We start from the raw sequence: 18015 nt of genomic DNA, 5'->3' as shown, positions 1-18015 counted from the left end.
TTTGTGTCAACCACCAGGTATGAGAAGGGACATGCACTACGTCATCATGAGACCTGTGACAAACATTGTGTTTGCATGGATGCCAAGAATTATGCTGTCTACTGCTACATCTGTGATGAATTTGTAATTAATGACACGCCCACTGGACATTGTGATGCACTCAGGACAAAACTTCAATCTCTAAGGTATATTTGCAGTTTTGTTTTAACCAGAGGTCAAATGTCTGGACAATGCTAAGGCAACATGCATGGTATTGGAGTAGGAAATTGTACACATGTACAGATAAAGGGCTATATGAAGATAATGATGCAGAACAGTCTTATGAACAATTGTCAATTTAGAAGAGTTTGCTTGTTTGGAACTCTTTTTATGCCCCCGAAGGAGGGCCTATAGTGATCGCACTGTCGGTCCGTCTGTCCGTCACACTTTGCGTTCAGGTTTTAAAAAATGCTCATAGTTTCTATGTCCCTTCAGATGTAACATTCATATTTGGTATGCATGTGGATATGGACAAGGCCTTTCCATACGCACACAATTGTTGACCTTGACCTTGAACTTAGGGTCCGCATTTAGGTTTCAAAAAATGGGCTTAGGTTTCGAAAAATGCTCATAATTTCTATCAAAGCGTTTATTGGGGGTATATGTCATCCTATGGAGACAGCTCTTGTTTTTTTTGCCTTCAATAATGTCAATGCTGTCAAAGTGTTTTGCTACTGGAATCTGCTCAAACCAGTCTGTGAGTTGTTCTTCTTTCTTGTACATGTAGCTATATCCTTGTGATGAAGTAGCATTTTGAGGTTATTTTTGTGCCATATTTTAACAGCCATTGTTCTTGTAAAACTCAGGTTATTGACCAATGCCAGTATGGCCCTCTTCATGAAAATATCTACATGCCTATTACATTTTCTTACTATCAGGCATGAGAATCTTGTGGTTGGGGGGGGGGGTCAGTAAACTTGTACAGAAAACGTTCATACTAAAAGTTGTTGAACTTGGCAGAATCTGTGAAAAAAAACGCAAAACTTTAAAGTGTATCAGATTTCAACTGCTTTTTATATTTTCCATTCTCCTGTCTGTACTACATGTATTCATGAACTTCTGGTAATGTTTATTCTCATTTTGGACAAAAATGGGAATCCTTATAACATGTTCTTTCATATGTATTAGTTCCCAGTGTCATCAAATACAAAAGACGTCAATAAGACGACGGTCATCTTCGAGCTCAGAAGCAGAAAATGATCCGAAGAAACCAAGAAAAGAACTTAAAAAGATTCGTCCCAAATCTTCAGGGCTTAGAAACCTTGGAAATACATGTTTCATGAGTGCAGTATTACAGTCTTTAAGGTATCAGTATATTTGCCACTTCATAATTTACCGCATGATAGATGAATAAGTACTTAATCTCATTAATAACAACTATTGAAATGGTAATTGAAATTTCATAATATATCAGAGGCGTCAAAGTTCAGGATTATGCCTGAAATCAGGATTTTGGCCCTTAAGGACCAATTTTGATATTGATATAAATCAGAGGATTTTTTTTGAAATTTTAAGATTATTGTCACAAAATGTCATCTTAAACACAAATTATTTTACTTTGACATATTGTTTACAAAGTTACATTGTATGTACAATAGTAAACAAAGTCACATGAATTATTAACCCCTTTTTGCTCTGGCCCCAAAACGGTAGGCCTATTTTCAGGATTTTAGATTTTGGCCAATTGGCACCCCTGTATATATAACAGTATAAAGTTGAATGTCAACATTTTTCAGATCGCAGCTTATTTTCATTTTGCTTTCCATGATGACCAAATAAAATCAAGTACCATTTAGGTATTACAGACACACAATTTTATGCATCACTAGTTAGAAGTGAAAAATTTAAATATAAAACAAGAATTTTAAACTCCTTGCTATATGCTCAGTTGACGGAAACATGCTGTTCATTCCAGGGCTTTTTTTCCTGAGTTTGTGAAGCGGCCCTGGCCCCCTCATTTTGTGAAAAAATGAGTCGCGAACTTTTCAAAATCGTGAAAAAATGAGTCGCGAACTACTGAAAATTGTGAAATGCGAGTCGCGAACTTGTACAAATTGTGAAACTCAGAAATCAATGCATAAGTAAAGTAAAAGCATGTTTAACACTTAGATATTATGAAAATGTCCTTAAATAATGTAATAAAATGATATCATCCTTGTATGAATAGTATATTCAGGGGTTTCACTGGCCCCAAAAAAGTTGTGCAACTTTATTGCGGTGTGAAAACAGCCGGTTATTCCGACTTTATTAATAAGAACAATCATTAAAAGAACCTTACTACATTAATGAATGATGGCATTGACTGTATTTTTTATTACTTTTAGAAGTATGTTTATTAATACATAAATAACAACAAGTACCTTCATAAGTCTTAATAAGCTTTATTTTTATAGAAATAACTTTTTTTCATTTAATCAACCAGATAACCAACATAATGTAATAACATTAACAATAATGTAACAGTATCCTGCATAAATGTATCAGAATTATTTATTGAAACCTAGAATCACACAAATGTACATCATCTGAACGGAAAAAAGAATAAAAAATTAGAACATAAAGCATCTTAATTCAAATTGTTAAACAGTTACATTTGGTCATTTGGACATGTTATAAATCAAATTATCAAATTTTACAAATTCTAAAACAACACCTGTTAAAAAAATTTCTGTTATCTGTGGTGGTTGATTTCCAGGTCCAATTAAATAAACATTTTTCACATCTATTTGTTGACTAAAAGGCACATGATAATTGCAACCATTTGTTCTTGTTGTCTGAAATAACACAAAACATATTTTTACAAACTATCAACAACAAATTAACACATAAATATCACTTTCTATAGATGTCCGAATTTGAACACATCCGAAATATAGTACAACGAGTGAAAGAACTACTTTAGATTTCAGAAATAGTTGGCATCTTAATTGAAATATATCGTTCCCAGAACATTATAATACTGAAGCTGTTAAACATGTTCATGTGAATGGATCACAGTTATACTTCATTTGAACCAATATTTACAATAATTGCAAACGGATAAGATATAGAATTACAAGGTTTGCTCTCGCCTCGGTTACCAATGCTTTCATTTGCATAAAAAAATCAGATTACTTTCCTCATATTTTAATCCATGTCCGTTTTAATTGTGCATTGTAAAAACACTTACAGTACAGCCAAAGCGGAACAAACGTATTTCGCTATCCGCGGCGGCAAGGCGAAACGAGTCGATGCCGGGTCAGTCATTGAAGCCGCGTCAGTATGCGGCGGCAAGTCGCATTTCGCCGCGAAACTTCGCATCTGTCCGCCGAGGCATGCCACGATCCGCGACATGATGCCGAGTCGATGCGCATCATGAAATAAAAAATCTTTTTAAAATTTTTAGTTTAATACAGACTCGGCGGATCGATGCCGAGTGCCATGACGATACGCCGCGTGAACACACGATTCGGCCGCCGCGTACTAATAATCTGGCTGTGGCGTAGCCGCGGATTATGTTTGTGCCGCGTTGGCCGTACTGTACCCTTCTGTAGAAGCTTCGGCTTTTTTATGGTTATCCTGAATTTCAATAAATCTGGATTATTTGGTGTGTTTTTTATATCTTTTTTACATAGTTCCGCAGTTGCGCGACGTTATTTTGTTTGGATAATGGTGAGGTTGATCGGCCGCGCCTAAACTAATATGCACCGGTTTCAAAATTTTAATCGATGCACGTTTGTAATTGATTGAAACAACGACGTCATTTAAACGATTAGTAAACAAAAATTGCGAAATCGAAATGAAAAACGGTTTAACGAAACTTAATTTTAAATTGTGAAATGTCCGATTTTGACTGTTTTGAGCACAAAATGTCTGTTTTTTGTAAAAATTCGCGGCCGTATTAGATTGAATTGTCCGTGTCAGTGAATTGTGAATGTCCGTGTCAAAATGTCCGTCCATGGCCAGTCTCAAAGAAGGAAAAAAAGCCCTGCATTCCAAAATGCATCTTTCTATGATGTATATTTCAGTCTAACAATAATGTACCATCAAATTTAAATTGCTGTCAAAGCATTCTTTATAAGGTAACACCAACCTCGGGTTAGTGAAAAAGTTACTTTTATTTCTATTTCAGCAACATTCAACATTTTTGTGGTTACATAAAGCAGTTGCCGTCACTTGAAGATAAGAACAACAAGATACGAAAGGTCATCACTCGAAAACAGTCCAGAAACGGAGAAGACAAAGATATGTATGTTATAGTGATATAGTTATATATTTCTTTAGAACTACAACTGTCAGTGATTATAATATAGAGAAACATGGTTGGTGCCGAGATGGAGAAAGTTTATCCGGTGAACCTAAGAAAAAAAATAGGGTCAGCTTTAGCAATCCCTATTTTCTTTTTCTGGCCTCACTGGATCATTTTTATCCATCTCCGCACCAACCATGTATTCGATTTATTTTGCTTCATTTGAAATAATGCGACTAACACATTTTATTAAAGACAAAAGATTAAATGACATAACAAAATAATTATTCTGGTCGGGCCTCCTGCATGTACACAACATTCCTCAATAACTACCGATTGTGTCCTGAAAAAAAGTTCAACATGAAACGCTTTATTTTAATACTTTCCTATTGAAATTATTAGAAAACATAAAAAGCGAATCTAGAATGTGAAACTTTTATTGTTAAACATTGAGAGAAAAAAATGCAAAAACTTGATTTTATTTGAACATTCAATTGAACAAAATGGCAGGCACAATCCGTCTAAGTCAACGGTTATAAATAAAATTGAGCCAAAAATCAACAAAAGTATCGAAAATAATTGTAATTTCACATATTATATTATTATTTGGATAATTAAAATATTGATTGCAGCTGGAACTGTGCTTTAGATTACATTGATGACAGTATTTAAGCTTTGACAGGAGTCATAAAAAACTCAATTTGGTATAAACGACATGCTTACCTTAATGACAACTTTAATCCAATGCTGATAAAAATACAGTTGCAACGATATACACTTACATTGTCTGTTCTTCCATCCCTTTATCAAAATTTATTTTAAACCACATTATTTTTTAGCTTGGCTGTTTTTGGAGATAACCCGAGGTATTGTCATAGCCAGCTCGTCGTACGCCGTCCGCGTCGTGCTAAAACCTTAACATTTTGTAAAGGTTTTGAAAATTGGCTCTAAAATCAATGTGCTTAAACCTACAACTTATAAACTTCATACGTAGCTGCACCTTGATGAGTTCTACATGCCACACCCATTTTTCGGTCATTAGGTCAAAGGTCAAGGTCACTGTGACCTCTCAAAAAAATAAAATCTGACAAGCTTTCATTTATTCAAAACTGCACCCGCAGCCGAGAGTGGCACCCGTTATGCTGTGCTCGTGTTTGTAGTGTTATTATTGAATGCTTACCATTTTGACCCAAAACTCGATTTACGCAATCGTAATCCTGTTGGACCGAGATATGTTATTCCGATCGAGGTTAATAATTATTCCTGACAAACAAACAATCCGAAGTAAGTTTTGGATTAGTTCAATGCTTTAAAAATATTGAATGTTTTACTGTTAAAAAAACAACCACATTCAAATTGTTGTCCCTTAAATACAGAGAGTCTTGCTTAGACTAGTATGTTTCGTTAGAGTTATGACGTCATACAAGATGCATCATAAATTGCGTAATAAAGTGAATGAAAATAAAAATACGGAAAGCTAGTTCTGTTATACATTGTAAAGAAGAAACAATATAGGATGATATGTAATATATACGATAACATTCATGATGCGTCTCAATTCATTTCAAAGGTCAATTACTATAAAATCATAAATGTTTATCGCCTCGTAGAAATACGTACTGACAGTAGATCACGGTCACATGATCTACTGCGGGATATCAACTTGTTTATTCGGTCACTGCTTTAATAGGCACTGTTTGCAACAGAGGCAGGCTAAATATAGTTTATTGACCATTGTCCAGGGTTGTGCTTCTTTATGTTATAATTACCAATTTTTTTTTATTGGAATTGGAAGCAACCTTTTAACATAGTATACTATCTGAAATTGTATTGAAAGATGCATTTAGAACTTCATGTGTATTACTATACTCAAATCTATTTTTTCTGCAAAATGTTTACAATTTCTAAAGTTGTCAGTTAATTTCTTAAGTAAAACAATCGTCTGATATTGCTGTATATACTTTTCAATTGTGTCGTGTTCTGATAAAACTGGGCATAATACATGTGCGTAAAGTGTCGTCCCAGATTAGCCTGTGCAGTCCGCACAGGCTAATCAGGGACGACACTTTCCGCCTAAACTTGATTTTCGGTAAGGAGGGACTTCCTTGAAACTAAAAATACCATTACAGCGGAAAGTGTTGTCCCTGATTAGCCTGTGTGGATTGCACAGGCTAATCTGAAACGACAATTTACGCACATGAATTAAGCCCAGTTTTGTCAGAACACGACACAATTTATTATTGAGTCATGCTCTGGGTAAACTTGGCTAAATCCATGTGCGTAAAGTGGTTTCCATTTACAGTCTCCACGGGCTAATGAGGCTTTCCCCTTATATGTATTTTTTTTTTTAAAGGAAGTCTCTTCATAACAAAAAATCAGTTGAAGTGGAAAGTGTAGTCCCTGATTAGCCTATCAAGACTGCACAGGCTAAGTGTAGTCCCTGATTAGCCTATCAAGACTGCACAGGCTAAGTGTAGTCCCTGATTAGCCTATCAAGACTGCACAGGCTAAGTGTAGTCCCTGATTAGCCTATCAAGACTGCACAGGCTAAGTGTAGTCCCTGATTAGCCTATCAAGACTGCACAGGCTAAGTGTAGTCCCTGATTAGCCTATCAAGACTGCACAGGCTAAGTGTAGTCCCTGATTAGCCTATCAAGACTGCACAGGCTAAGTGTAGTCCCTGATTAGCCTATCAAGACTGCACAGGCTAAGTGTAGTCCCTGATTAGCCTATCAAGACTGCACAGGCTAAGTGTAGTCCCTGATTAGTCTATCAAGACTGCACAGGCTAAGTGTAGTCCCTGATTAGCCTATCAAAACTGCACAGGCTAAGTGTAGTCCCTGATTAGCCTATCAAGACTGCACAGGCTAAATGTAGTCCCTGATTAGCCTATCAAGACTGCACAGGCTAAGTGTAGTCCCTGATTAGCCTATCAAGACTGCACAGGCTAAGTGTAGTTCCTGATTAGCCTATCAAGACTGCACAGGCTAAGTGTAGTTCCTGATTAGCCTATCAAGACTGCACAGGCTAAGTGTAGTCCCTGATTAGCCTATCAAGACTGCACAGGCTAATCTGGGACGACACTTTACGCACAGGCATTAAAGCCGATTGTCCCAGAGTGCGGCTACAAATGCAAAACTGAATGTTTCAGATTGTTAGTAGAGGAGCTAAGGAAGACATTGATAGCATTGTGGGAAGGAGGAAAGGCAGCCATTTCTCCAGAATCCCTTCTACATGTGATATGGAAACTTGTGCCCAGGTTTCGGTAAGCTGTTAGTAGGTACTTTTATTTTTGAATGTTATAAAGAAACTTGCCCCAAGGCTTAGGTAAACTGTTAGTTGGTACCTGTATTTTAAAATGTTATATAGAAACGTTTGCCCAGATTTTGGTAAGCTGTAAGTCGGTACCTGTATTTTAAATGTTATAAATAACCTTTGGCACAGTTCTTGGTAAGCTATTACTGGATACCTGTATTTTAAATTATATATAGAAACATGTGCCCAGGTTTTGGTAAGCTTAAAGTGGGTACCTGTATTCTAAATATTGTAAAGAAACTTGTGTTTTGGTAAGAAATTGTTGGGTGCCTGTATTTTAAATGTAATATAAAAACTTGTGGCCAGGTTTTGATACACTGTTAGTGGGTATGCGTATTCTAAATGTTATATAAAAACTTGTGTACAGGTTTAATAATCATTTTCGGGGTATCTGTATTGTAAATGTTATAAAGAAACTTGGCTACAGGTTTTGGTAAGATGTGAGTAGGTACCTGTATATTAAATGTTATATAGAAAATTGTGCCCAGGTTTTGGTAAGGACTTGTGGGGTACCTATATTTTAAGTCTGTTTTAAGGTAAAAAGGCTTATAAGCATTCATTGTAAGGTGAAACTTTATGTTAACTGATAATTTATGTTTGTGTTATGAAGTAAATTTTGTCAAATGTTAACTATGAAAATTGTGTAATGAAGATTTCTAACAAAAATATTAAAATATGTTAACAAATTTTCCATTGCGTAGGGGTTATCAACAGCAAGACGCCCACGAGTTCATGCGGTATTTATTGGACAGGCTCCACACAGAGTTGTTGGCCTTGCTGCCATTTACCTTCTCGTCAAACAGTAACAGTCCTTTCATAGGTAAAAATAAAGCAGTGCTCTTTATTGCCAAAATAATTTTTATTAAGTACATATAGCAACAAAACAAGTTTGTCTACAAATTTTGGCATCATAATAGTGTCCAAGAGAACCATCTATGCTTAACTAGAAGTTTGAACTAAGAGACTTTTTGTTATTTTGATATCTCTAAGAGCCAAAGCTTTTACTTGTAATGTCTTTAAAATAAATGTGATGTTTTAAAGTGCATTAAAAATCTCAAAACTAATATGAAGGCTCATGCAGTTTACACAAAAATTTACATTTGTTAATAACTTGTTAATGTTTTGTATGATGTTACATTACAGTTCCGGGTCCAAAGGGTAACAGCACCATAGTGACAGCGATATTTGGAGGGCTTCTACAGAGCGAGGTGAACTGCCTCATCTGTGGCATGGAGTCAAAGAAACATGATCCATTCTTAGGTATTAATACATTAAGGACTATTGATGCTATTACATGGCATGACTATGTCTAATGTTGAAAATCCTTTCAGTTGTTGATACAGGATTTATTTCCAGTTCAGCAGCAAAAACTAACGCATCAAAACTTGTACCATGTGTTGAATGTAACATCCATTAATCAACACAGTGATTTATATCAGTCATATTGATATATTGACTTGATAATTTACGAGAAATTGTTGGAGAAAATGCTAGTATTTTCAATCAGACTTTTAAAAACCCATTTGTCTTAGAATGGTTAACTGAAAAAAAAACTCCCCGCAAATGAAATATGAGAGGGGTTATATATTCAAATCCCTTTTTCAGTCAACAAGTTGATCAGGTCAGTTCAATTGAAATGTTATCAGTTTTTGGAGCGAATTACTTCAATATTTCTCAAGCTTTTTATTTCAAAATTCCAATCTATGTAAACACAATGAAGTGTAGATGTACAAAGCACTATTTCCATGCCAAATTATCGTAACATGCCAGAGTTATTAGCCCTTGAACATAGCTGATAAAGTGAAGAAATATTTATAAAAATTTTGACAAATCTCTTTAGATCTAATCTTTATTTTGAGTTGAAGTATGTGTCCTATCTATGCTTGCCTGTGGTTTTGGATATTTGCATACTTTAACATATGTTCATCTTTTGTACAACTCATAAGTCTGTTTCTTTTATTGTAGACCTGTCTCTGGATATACCTGTACAGTACCATCAAAGTGTGAAGGCCACAAAGGGCAAAGAGAATGTAGATCAACCCATCTGTCATCTAGCAGGTATACCCAACCCAGCATTGCAATTACCGTTGAGCCTTACTCTGCAAAAACAGGGCTTAATGCATGTGTATTAAGTGTCGTCCCAGATAAGGGTTGACACTTTCCGCTTTTATGGTATTTTTCGTTTAAAGAAAGTCTCTTCTAAGCTAAACTCAAGTCTAGGCAGAAATTGTTGCCCTTAGGTAGCCTGTGCAGACTGCACACACTAACCTGGGATGACACTTTACACACATGCATTAAGCCCTGTTTTCCCTTAGTGTGGCTATATTACAAAATTCATGTGTCCCTTATTTCAGATTCCAGACCAAACTATTGTGTGGTATCAGCAACATGGCCAAACAACAATTTGACAGCAACCTTACATAACTCAAACTGCAAAAGCAGTCATCATTCAAGCTAGTAATTATCTAAGAAAACTTATGCAGACAACTTTCAAGATTACTACTTCCTTCAGATAATGGTATTCAAGAGTTTTAGCCCTGTCAGTATTGAACCTCAATCTCGAATGCATGTGCGTAAAGTGTTGTCCTAGATTAGCTTGTGCAGTCCGCTTAAGATAATTGTGGACAACACTTTAAACTGAATTTTCGAGTCTTCCTTCGACACTTAAGCACATGCATTAAGCCCAGTTTTCTCAGACCTAGTCTATATTTCTCCCATAGAGTGTCTGGCCCACTTTACGGAGGTAGAGGAGCTAGAAGAGACAGAGCTGTACATGTGCACTGGCTGCAAGAAGAAGCAGCGCTCTACCAAGAAGTTCTGGATACGACGATTACCCAACGTACGTACCAGAATCTGTAGTTGCGGGACTCTGATCTGAGTACTAAAATGAAATTAGCTTTATTCGTTCAGGGAGTTGGTATATAGGGGTCACTCTCTCAGTTGGACCATTTGTGTGTTAGTGTGTCCAATAAAAGGTTAAGGAATGAAATGCTCAAATAATTCATTTGATATTAGAAGTACACTATGAAGTGTAGATGTGCCAAAAGTCCCAATGTTTAGATGCAGTGATCCACTTAATCTTGAGTTATGTTCCCTTGAACTAAGCCATGACCTCCATGCCTCTGTCATTTGACAGATGAGAGCTGTAGATTAAGTCATGAGAGACAAAGTTAAAGTTTTGAGACCTGTAGTTAATATGTTGTTTCACTTAATTCAAAATAATCACATATGTGTATAAGTATATCGACTTTCATTTGCACATTGTTACTTATTTGACATGTGAGCACAAAAAATATTTGTTATGCATATAGCTCTCATTCACTTCAGGTCTTATGCCTGTTTAGTGTTGCAAGAAGCCCTCATTCATTTCAGGTTTAAACGCTTCCCTGCATTCATTTCAGGTTTTATGCCTTCATTTAAAGAGGTTCAAGTGGGCTACATCGTTTCGCCAAAAGCTAGAGACGTATATAGACTTCCCGCTCAACAATCTAGACATGAACAAATACATTCTTGACATGGTAAAAAGAAGGCAGTTTTAGTAAAACTGATGCTATTGCTGTTAAGTCAATCGCTTATTTTAATGTCATAAATACTGACCTGTTATCGTATGCTTATACTTTCCAAGGGGAAATAACTCATCCGGAATTTTAACTGGGAATCCGCCACCTCAATACCGTAATACAGGCCAGGTTAAACATAGTGCAATGCAACCTAGCCAAAAATAGGTAACCAACCCTCAATATTCTTTCCGGATCAACCTGGTGTATACGTGTCTTTTACGGCTCTGAATTAAAATATTGTTTTTCACTTGGTTGATTGGGGTTTTGAATAGATAAATTGTGTTATTTATCTTTTTATTTCTCATTCGGATTAATTTGTGTGGATTTAATGGATTTTGTTTCATTTGTAAAAGGTAAGCCATGCTTGTTTTTATCGAACAATGGTTTATTTCTACCATGCTGGGTGTTTTCAGGCGCGAACGACCACGTGCAAAACGTGCTCTTCTAATACATTGCTAGAACGTGCAAAGCATGTTCTTCTAATGTGTTACGAGATCGTGCAAAGCGTGTTCTTCTATTGACAGATTGTTTATCATTTGCCATTGTGTGCAATAATGATTTTAACGTTCCTTATGACAATCTAATTGATCGTCATTTTATTTTTCATCTGTTTTGAATTAAACTTTTGTTTAATTTATGATCTACGGCAGTATTATTATAATTTTCATTATGGTCAAATAATGATTTTATGTGCCGTATGATAATCTGGTCTGTGACCAGTTTATGGTTGAATATGCTTTGCTCTTGTTTTTCATATATTCGACTACATGATGGTCGCAGAAACAAGAGTGGATAAATACCCGGTGACTTCGCAGATCATGGATGATAGTTGCAGTATCAGTCACCGGGTATCGGGCACGATCGCGACCGTACTATGCTAAGTCTCTTAGACAGTCGGTCAACATCAGACCATATGGCGACACCCCTCAGCCGGTCTTTGCCCGATGGCATTGGTCAAGGACATCGACCAATGCCGGACCATTTGGCATCCGCCATACGGTCATTATCCGGTGACAACACTGGTCATGATATGACCGGTACGTCACCGGGGACGTTGATCACGGACCATTGATCGACGTCTGACCGGCCGGTCCGGTCACCGGTCATGTCACCGGTCCGGTCATGTCACCGGTCCGGTCCGGTCACCGGTCATGTCACCGGTCCGGTCATGTTACCGGTCCGGTCCGGTCATTGATCACCGGTCCGGTCACCGGTCATGTCATCGGTCCGGTCACTGGTCATGTCACCGGTCATGTCACCGGTCACCGGTCCGGTCATTGATCACCGGTCACCGGTCATGTCACCGGTCCGGTCACCGGTCATGTCACCGGTCCGGTCCGGTCACCGGTCATGTCACCGGTTCGGTCATGTCACCGGTCCGGTCATGTCAACGGTCCGGTCCGGTCACCGGTCCGGTCATTGATCACCGCTCCGGTCACCGGTCAACAGTCATCAGTTAGGCCTGCCACCGATAACACCAGTCACCGGTCAAGAAGAAGAACTCGGTCTTCTTCATTGAATTATTCTCCTATTCTTCGTTGAATACATCGTCTACATCAAGGATTAGACATCGGACACGCTCTTCTTCGTGGAGCAGTTCTCATCGTCGCGGCTCTCGTAAGCGATCACGTCGTCACTCACGTAGACGTTATTCTAGAAGATCTCTGTCTCATCGCAGCCGATCCACATCTCGGCCGATCCAGATCTCGACATCGCAGGAAACGAGGACGTCGTCAACCTTCACGTAGACATCAGCGGACTGCATTGAGCACCACTGGATAGTTATCGAACATACCTCTCCTTCATTGAGCAGTTCTCGGCGTTGATACGCTCGTAAGCGATCATGTCAATGCTCACGGAGACAATATTGTAGAAGACAATATTTCCAGCGTAGCCGAACAATATTTCGGCATCGAAGTTATATGGATGTCGCCACTTCTCACGTAGGCGTTAATGAACCTACTGGTCATATCGACGTTCTCCATTTTATTCCTTTAGGAATATCATGTCTCCATTCCACGTGTGATGGTTCTTCTTATGGCATCCACACATGTTGCAGTCACCGAGCCGTAGTTGTATACGGACACTAGTTCGTTTAACATTCAGGCTTCGGGATAAGCTGTTCTTTTCTCCACTACGACTACAAGGACACTTATGCCTATTAATACTGATAATCTACCGTTGTTTTCCGGTTAACATTATCAGATGACTTCGTGGATGGTCATTCTTCTGCACCAGATATTTTCATTCTGACGCAGTTATATTATACCGGTCCCGATCACCGGACATCGGTCACCATTCATCGGTCATATCACTGATCACCGGTCAGAATAAGTGATGTCTCATCGCCATCGGATTGGATTTTTTGGCATGATCTTCTTTTCCGAGCAGTGCTTGACATTGATAACCGACCATATGGATTCCACCATTTTTCGGTCTTTAACTGGTAACGTCACCGGTCATATTATGACTGGTCCGTTCACCGGGCTACATTGACCGGTCCTGTTCGGTCACCACTTACCAATTACCGGTATTCCACTGTGTTTTCATCGGTCAATTTTTAGTATCACGGGTATCGTCTACATTACATAGTTGTATACCCCTGGCTATGATTGTATTGAATACTATATTTTATGGATTCAACAATCTACATGACTTTTTGTGTTTTTCAATACTGATGTTCTACTGGCGACGGTTACCAAATCATGCTATATCTGTTATTTGTACTTCTATCTCAACCGGCTACATGCAGACTACTGGTCTCGCAGATAGATCGGCTGAAGTGGGCTCGGAGACTAGCATTGAAATCGAACATTACTATTTGACCTCTATTACTTTATGTTCGAGACCCGAAGGATGAATTGTTTTAACCGCCTTTACCTGTCGGCTACAGACTTTGCAGTCAGTGTCACGGAACAGTTGGGACACATTAATGACGCTAGCAGGATTAGCAAGACGACATTTGTATCGACTTCTGCTTTTCTATTGCTCCTACGGCAGTGCATATTTTCAAGCTACTGGAATCAACAAGAGTTCTGATACATAGGATTGCCTATCAGATTGACCGCATAGCGGCTACAGTCTTGTAGATGGCTTAGGACCTATTGAACTCAGATCTTAGATCCTAGGATCTGGAGGGACCTCATCTTAAAGTTATTCTTCTATTACACTTCTGGCCATAACAGGCCGTCTTCCTATAACTGGTCGTATTCCTTTCGGAATTCGTCCCGGTTAGAAGTCTTGAAGTAAATGGATTAATCAAGTCAGAATTTAAGAATTCCATGCATTCTACCGGCAAGCGTGGACCCGCTTAAGGTTACCCCTAGGGTTTTCACCTTTTTCTGCCATCACACCTCCGATTCCGGAGGTACCACTATCAATCATATTTCCGTACTTCGCAAATCGATGACTTCGCGACCTGTATTATCCAGGATTTTAAAGGCGCCTGTTATTGGTTCAAGAAGAGGCTATATTCTGTAGATAGGTCATAAACTTATAAGTGACACTGTCCTATTCTACCAATTTTCAAGTGTGTTTGGAGTGGGAAAGTTCGGCTTGCCGTGGTTTCTTTGCCCACCCATCCTTGACAAATGGTTCCGGTCACCGGTCGGTATTTACCGGTCCGGTCACCGGTCCTTCTGCTGAGACGTCTTTTCTTACGTCCGTTTCAGCTTTATTTTTAAGATAATTGTATTAATCTCGGGATTATTTAATGACACAGATTTCCATCTTTTTGTCATTATTTACCACTATTCAGTGGTGTCTAGACTAGAAGATTATCTTGGCAAGAATATAGTTTATTCTACCACAACCTTCCTTACATCTTATACAGATGTGAGCAGATACGGTTATGGACGATCACATAGAACAACGTATCTTGATTTTCTCAATTATGTGGTATCCTAACGAATATCACCTGCACATCTACATTTTGAAAAGCGAAAATTCTTTTTAGCTGTTTTTCATTTACAACACATTTTCACGATTCCTTTGTGATGGTTTCAACTATCACACATCGGTCGTGGTTTACTTACAGACACGGAGGTGATCATATTATCACTCCTTGTAACTGGAAATCAGGAACTTATTCGTTCTTTGCAAGAACAACAAATTTTCTCTATCGTCTTTCTCATACCAGTTCGTCTCAACGCCCTGTTGGACGTTTTGTCCTGCAGTTCTTTCTTTCGAATTATTTTTCCGTTGGGTTCAATAATGTAATTGTGCATGCGCGGCAGTGAAGTTGCAGACGAGTTGCATGGTGTACATAGTATATCAAAGAATGTTGTTTATCATCAAACGCTAGTTATTAGCATTATGCGATCGTATATCGCAGTGTATACCGGTATGCTGAACAACGTCAACAATGCAGTTCACAGAAATCGATCCAGCAGGGTGTGCGATTGTTATACATTCGTCCATTGACATAAACTGGAATATCTTGCCTTCTTGGTGAGTTTTTGCAATAACTGAGTTTTTGCCATAATTTCATGAAATATACTTAATGAACCATGGGATTATGGTTCTACGACCTTTTAAGTCTCCTGTACAATTATTTTCAGGAAACTTCTTTACAGGTCAAATATCATATCTCACTGAGACATATTTTTACTGATCCAAACATGTGCCACTTCATGTCTGGCCATTAATAACTTTTAGTTATCTCTACAGAAGAACGTTTTTCTGTTAGAGTTTCAATCCTTGTTACTTGTGCAAGGATAATTCCATCAGAACTGTATAAAGGTTCTATGGAAATTCATTTTTTACTGGGTAATTGAGAGCATAGTTATTACCTTAATCACTCTGCTAGATACATAGAGGTTTTTCTCATCTTTTTCTTGATGATAAGAAATTTGTTCTTTTCTTCATCAAAGGATAGAGATTATGCTTTCGTTTACCTTGTTTTGTGTAAGTCATCGCAACTCTCTGCTGTCTTACCTACTTTGGAACTGATCCAAACTATGGAACGTCAACACTATGTTTTTCGTTCCTTTACCTTCTTAAGCGGTTTTGACTTGTGTAACATGTTGGGATGCTTAATGAGCTCCCTATGAACCTTTTTTCATCAGGCTTATTAACAGTTCCAATATAATTTTAAGACGGTTTTCCTTCTTATTATGGCTTTTACCATACGGAGAAGTGAAATTCATGCTTTTTCTGTTGAATACGACCAATTCCAGTTGGATCTATTGTCGTTTTCACTTTGTTGTGTCAGCCAGGATTCCTTGCTTAATATCAAGTCCTCTATATGGCTTCTACCTTCCTTCAAGTTTCCAAGTTTTCTTAAACTGGTAGTCATGAAGATGAGGATAAACTTCTTTGGGCAATCAGGGCTTTGAAGTTCTATCTCAGCAGTGTTAGTCAGAAGTCCATTCGAGGTTCTCAAAGACACTCTTCATTTCCCCAAAAAAGGGGGGGGAGATGTGTCTGCGGCTTCTATTTCTCGGGGTTAGACCTCGACTAAGGAAAGTTAATCTTATCCTATCTAAGGATTCATTCCTTTTTAGGATCTGACCGCATGAATTAAGAGCTCTGTCTGTTTTGTGGGCATATATTAATCACACCCCACTTTTTGACGTGCTCTAAGCTGTTTACTGGAGGAATCCGACCACCTTGTCATCTTTTTATCTTCGTTTTCTGAAGTGCCAACAATACAATTTGTATACGTTTGGGCTTGTTGTGGTTTCACTAACGGTAGTGTCTTCTTTACGACATAGACATATTACTCTGTCCGAGAAGTCATAATTAATACCGTTTTAACGAAGATTACTTGATATCATTAGCTGATAACCCTGTTTATGGGTTCTACTGTGTTGGGAAAATATATACGAACCTTCCCACCGCAGCTGCAAAATCAGCATACGATAACAGGTCAGTATTTATGACATTAAAACAAATTTTTTAAATAAAATTCATTTTAATTATTAAATACTTACCTGTTATCGGTAAGTCCCACCTCCCACCCCGCTATTCGATTAATATTTTTGTATATATATTGAAAGAATATTGAGGGTTGGTTACCGATTTTTGGCTAGGTTGTATTGCACTATGTTTAACCTGGCCTGTATTACGGTATTGAGGTGGCGGATTCCCAGTTAAAATTCCGGATGAGTTATTTCCCCTTGGAAAGTATAAGCATACGATAACAGGTAAGTATTTAATAATTAAAATGAATTTTATTAAAAAAATTTGTTTTAATAAAAATTATGCATTTGCATCTCCTTAAAGTTGGACATGAAGCAGATATAGGTTTCATTTAAACTGGTTAACATTATATTTGAAGTGAGTACATTTATCTAAAATTAAATTATGATTTATACCAGTATAATAACAATAAGTTGCATTTATGTCTATAAAAGCATGCAGTCAAGTTCCGGTACAGTATTTGTGTGTGTCACTATTTTAGCATGAGACCAGAGGCATGACAGTGGGCAGTAACATCTATGACCTAGCTGCGGTCATTGTCCATCATGGATCGGGGTAGGTCTCACATAACCACTATAGAAGACTTGCCCTGGTTCTAGCTTTTTAGCTCGACTGTTATATATGAAATATATATAGTGGAGCTATCCTACTCACCCCAGCGTCGGCGTCTGCGTTAGCGTGCAAATGTTAAAGTTTTCATACTACCCCAATTATTTTCATTGTCCCTTGACATATTGCTTTCATATTTTGCATACTTGTTTACCAACATGACCCCAACCTATAAACAAGAGCAGACAACTCTATCAAGCATTTTTTCATAATTATGGCCTTTTTTCCACTTTAAATATGCAGCAAATGTTAAAGTTTGCGTACTACCCCATTTGTTTTCATTGTCCCTTGACATATTGCTTTCAATATATATATAACTCTATCAAGCATTTTGTCATAATT

The 18015-nt window shown here is 37.7% G+C and overlaps 1 protein-coding gene across 4 annotated transcripts in view; it reads left to right on the top strand.

Moving 5' to 3' along the window:
- LOC127876195 (ubiquitin carboxyl-terminal hydrolase 3-like) overlaps positions 1–18015 on the top strand; it is a 36117-nt gene that overhangs the window by 10411 nt on the left and 7691 nt on the right. For all 4 annotated transcript variants that reach the window (XR_008047717.1, XR_008047719.1, XR_008047718.1 and 1 more), the window contains exons 3-12: positions 18–185; positions 1168–1344; positions 4151–4267; positions 7419–7532; positions 8284–8402; positions 8726–8842; positions 9548–9640; positions 10303–10421; positions 10984–11100; positions 17546–17619. Coding sequence is in view for 1 of the 4 variants with exons in the window: in XM_052421241.1 (XP_052277201.1) it covers positions 18–185; positions 1168–1344; positions 4151–4267; positions 7419–7532; positions 8284–8402; positions 8726–8842; positions 9548–9640; positions 10303–10421; positions 10984–11100; positions 17546–17619 (1215 nt within the window). In the remaining 3 variants the exon portion in view is untranslated. The remainder of the gene's footprint in view (positions 1–17; positions 186–1167; positions 1345–4150; positions 4268–7418; positions 7533–8283; positions 8403–8725; positions 8843–9547; positions 9641–10302; positions 10422–10983; positions 11101–17545; positions 17620–18015) is intronic.

This window comes from Dreissena polymorpha, chromosome 4 (assembly GCF_020536995.1).
Source record: "Dreissena polymorpha isolate Duluth1 chromosome 4, UMN_Dpol_1.0, whole genome shotgun sequence".
Lineage (NCBI taxonomy): Eukaryota > Metazoa > Mollusca > Bivalvia > Myida > Dreissenidae > Dreissena > Dreissena polymorpha.
Note: the sequence above shows the minus strand (reverse complement) of the source record. Positions and strands in the feature narration are given on the sequence as shown.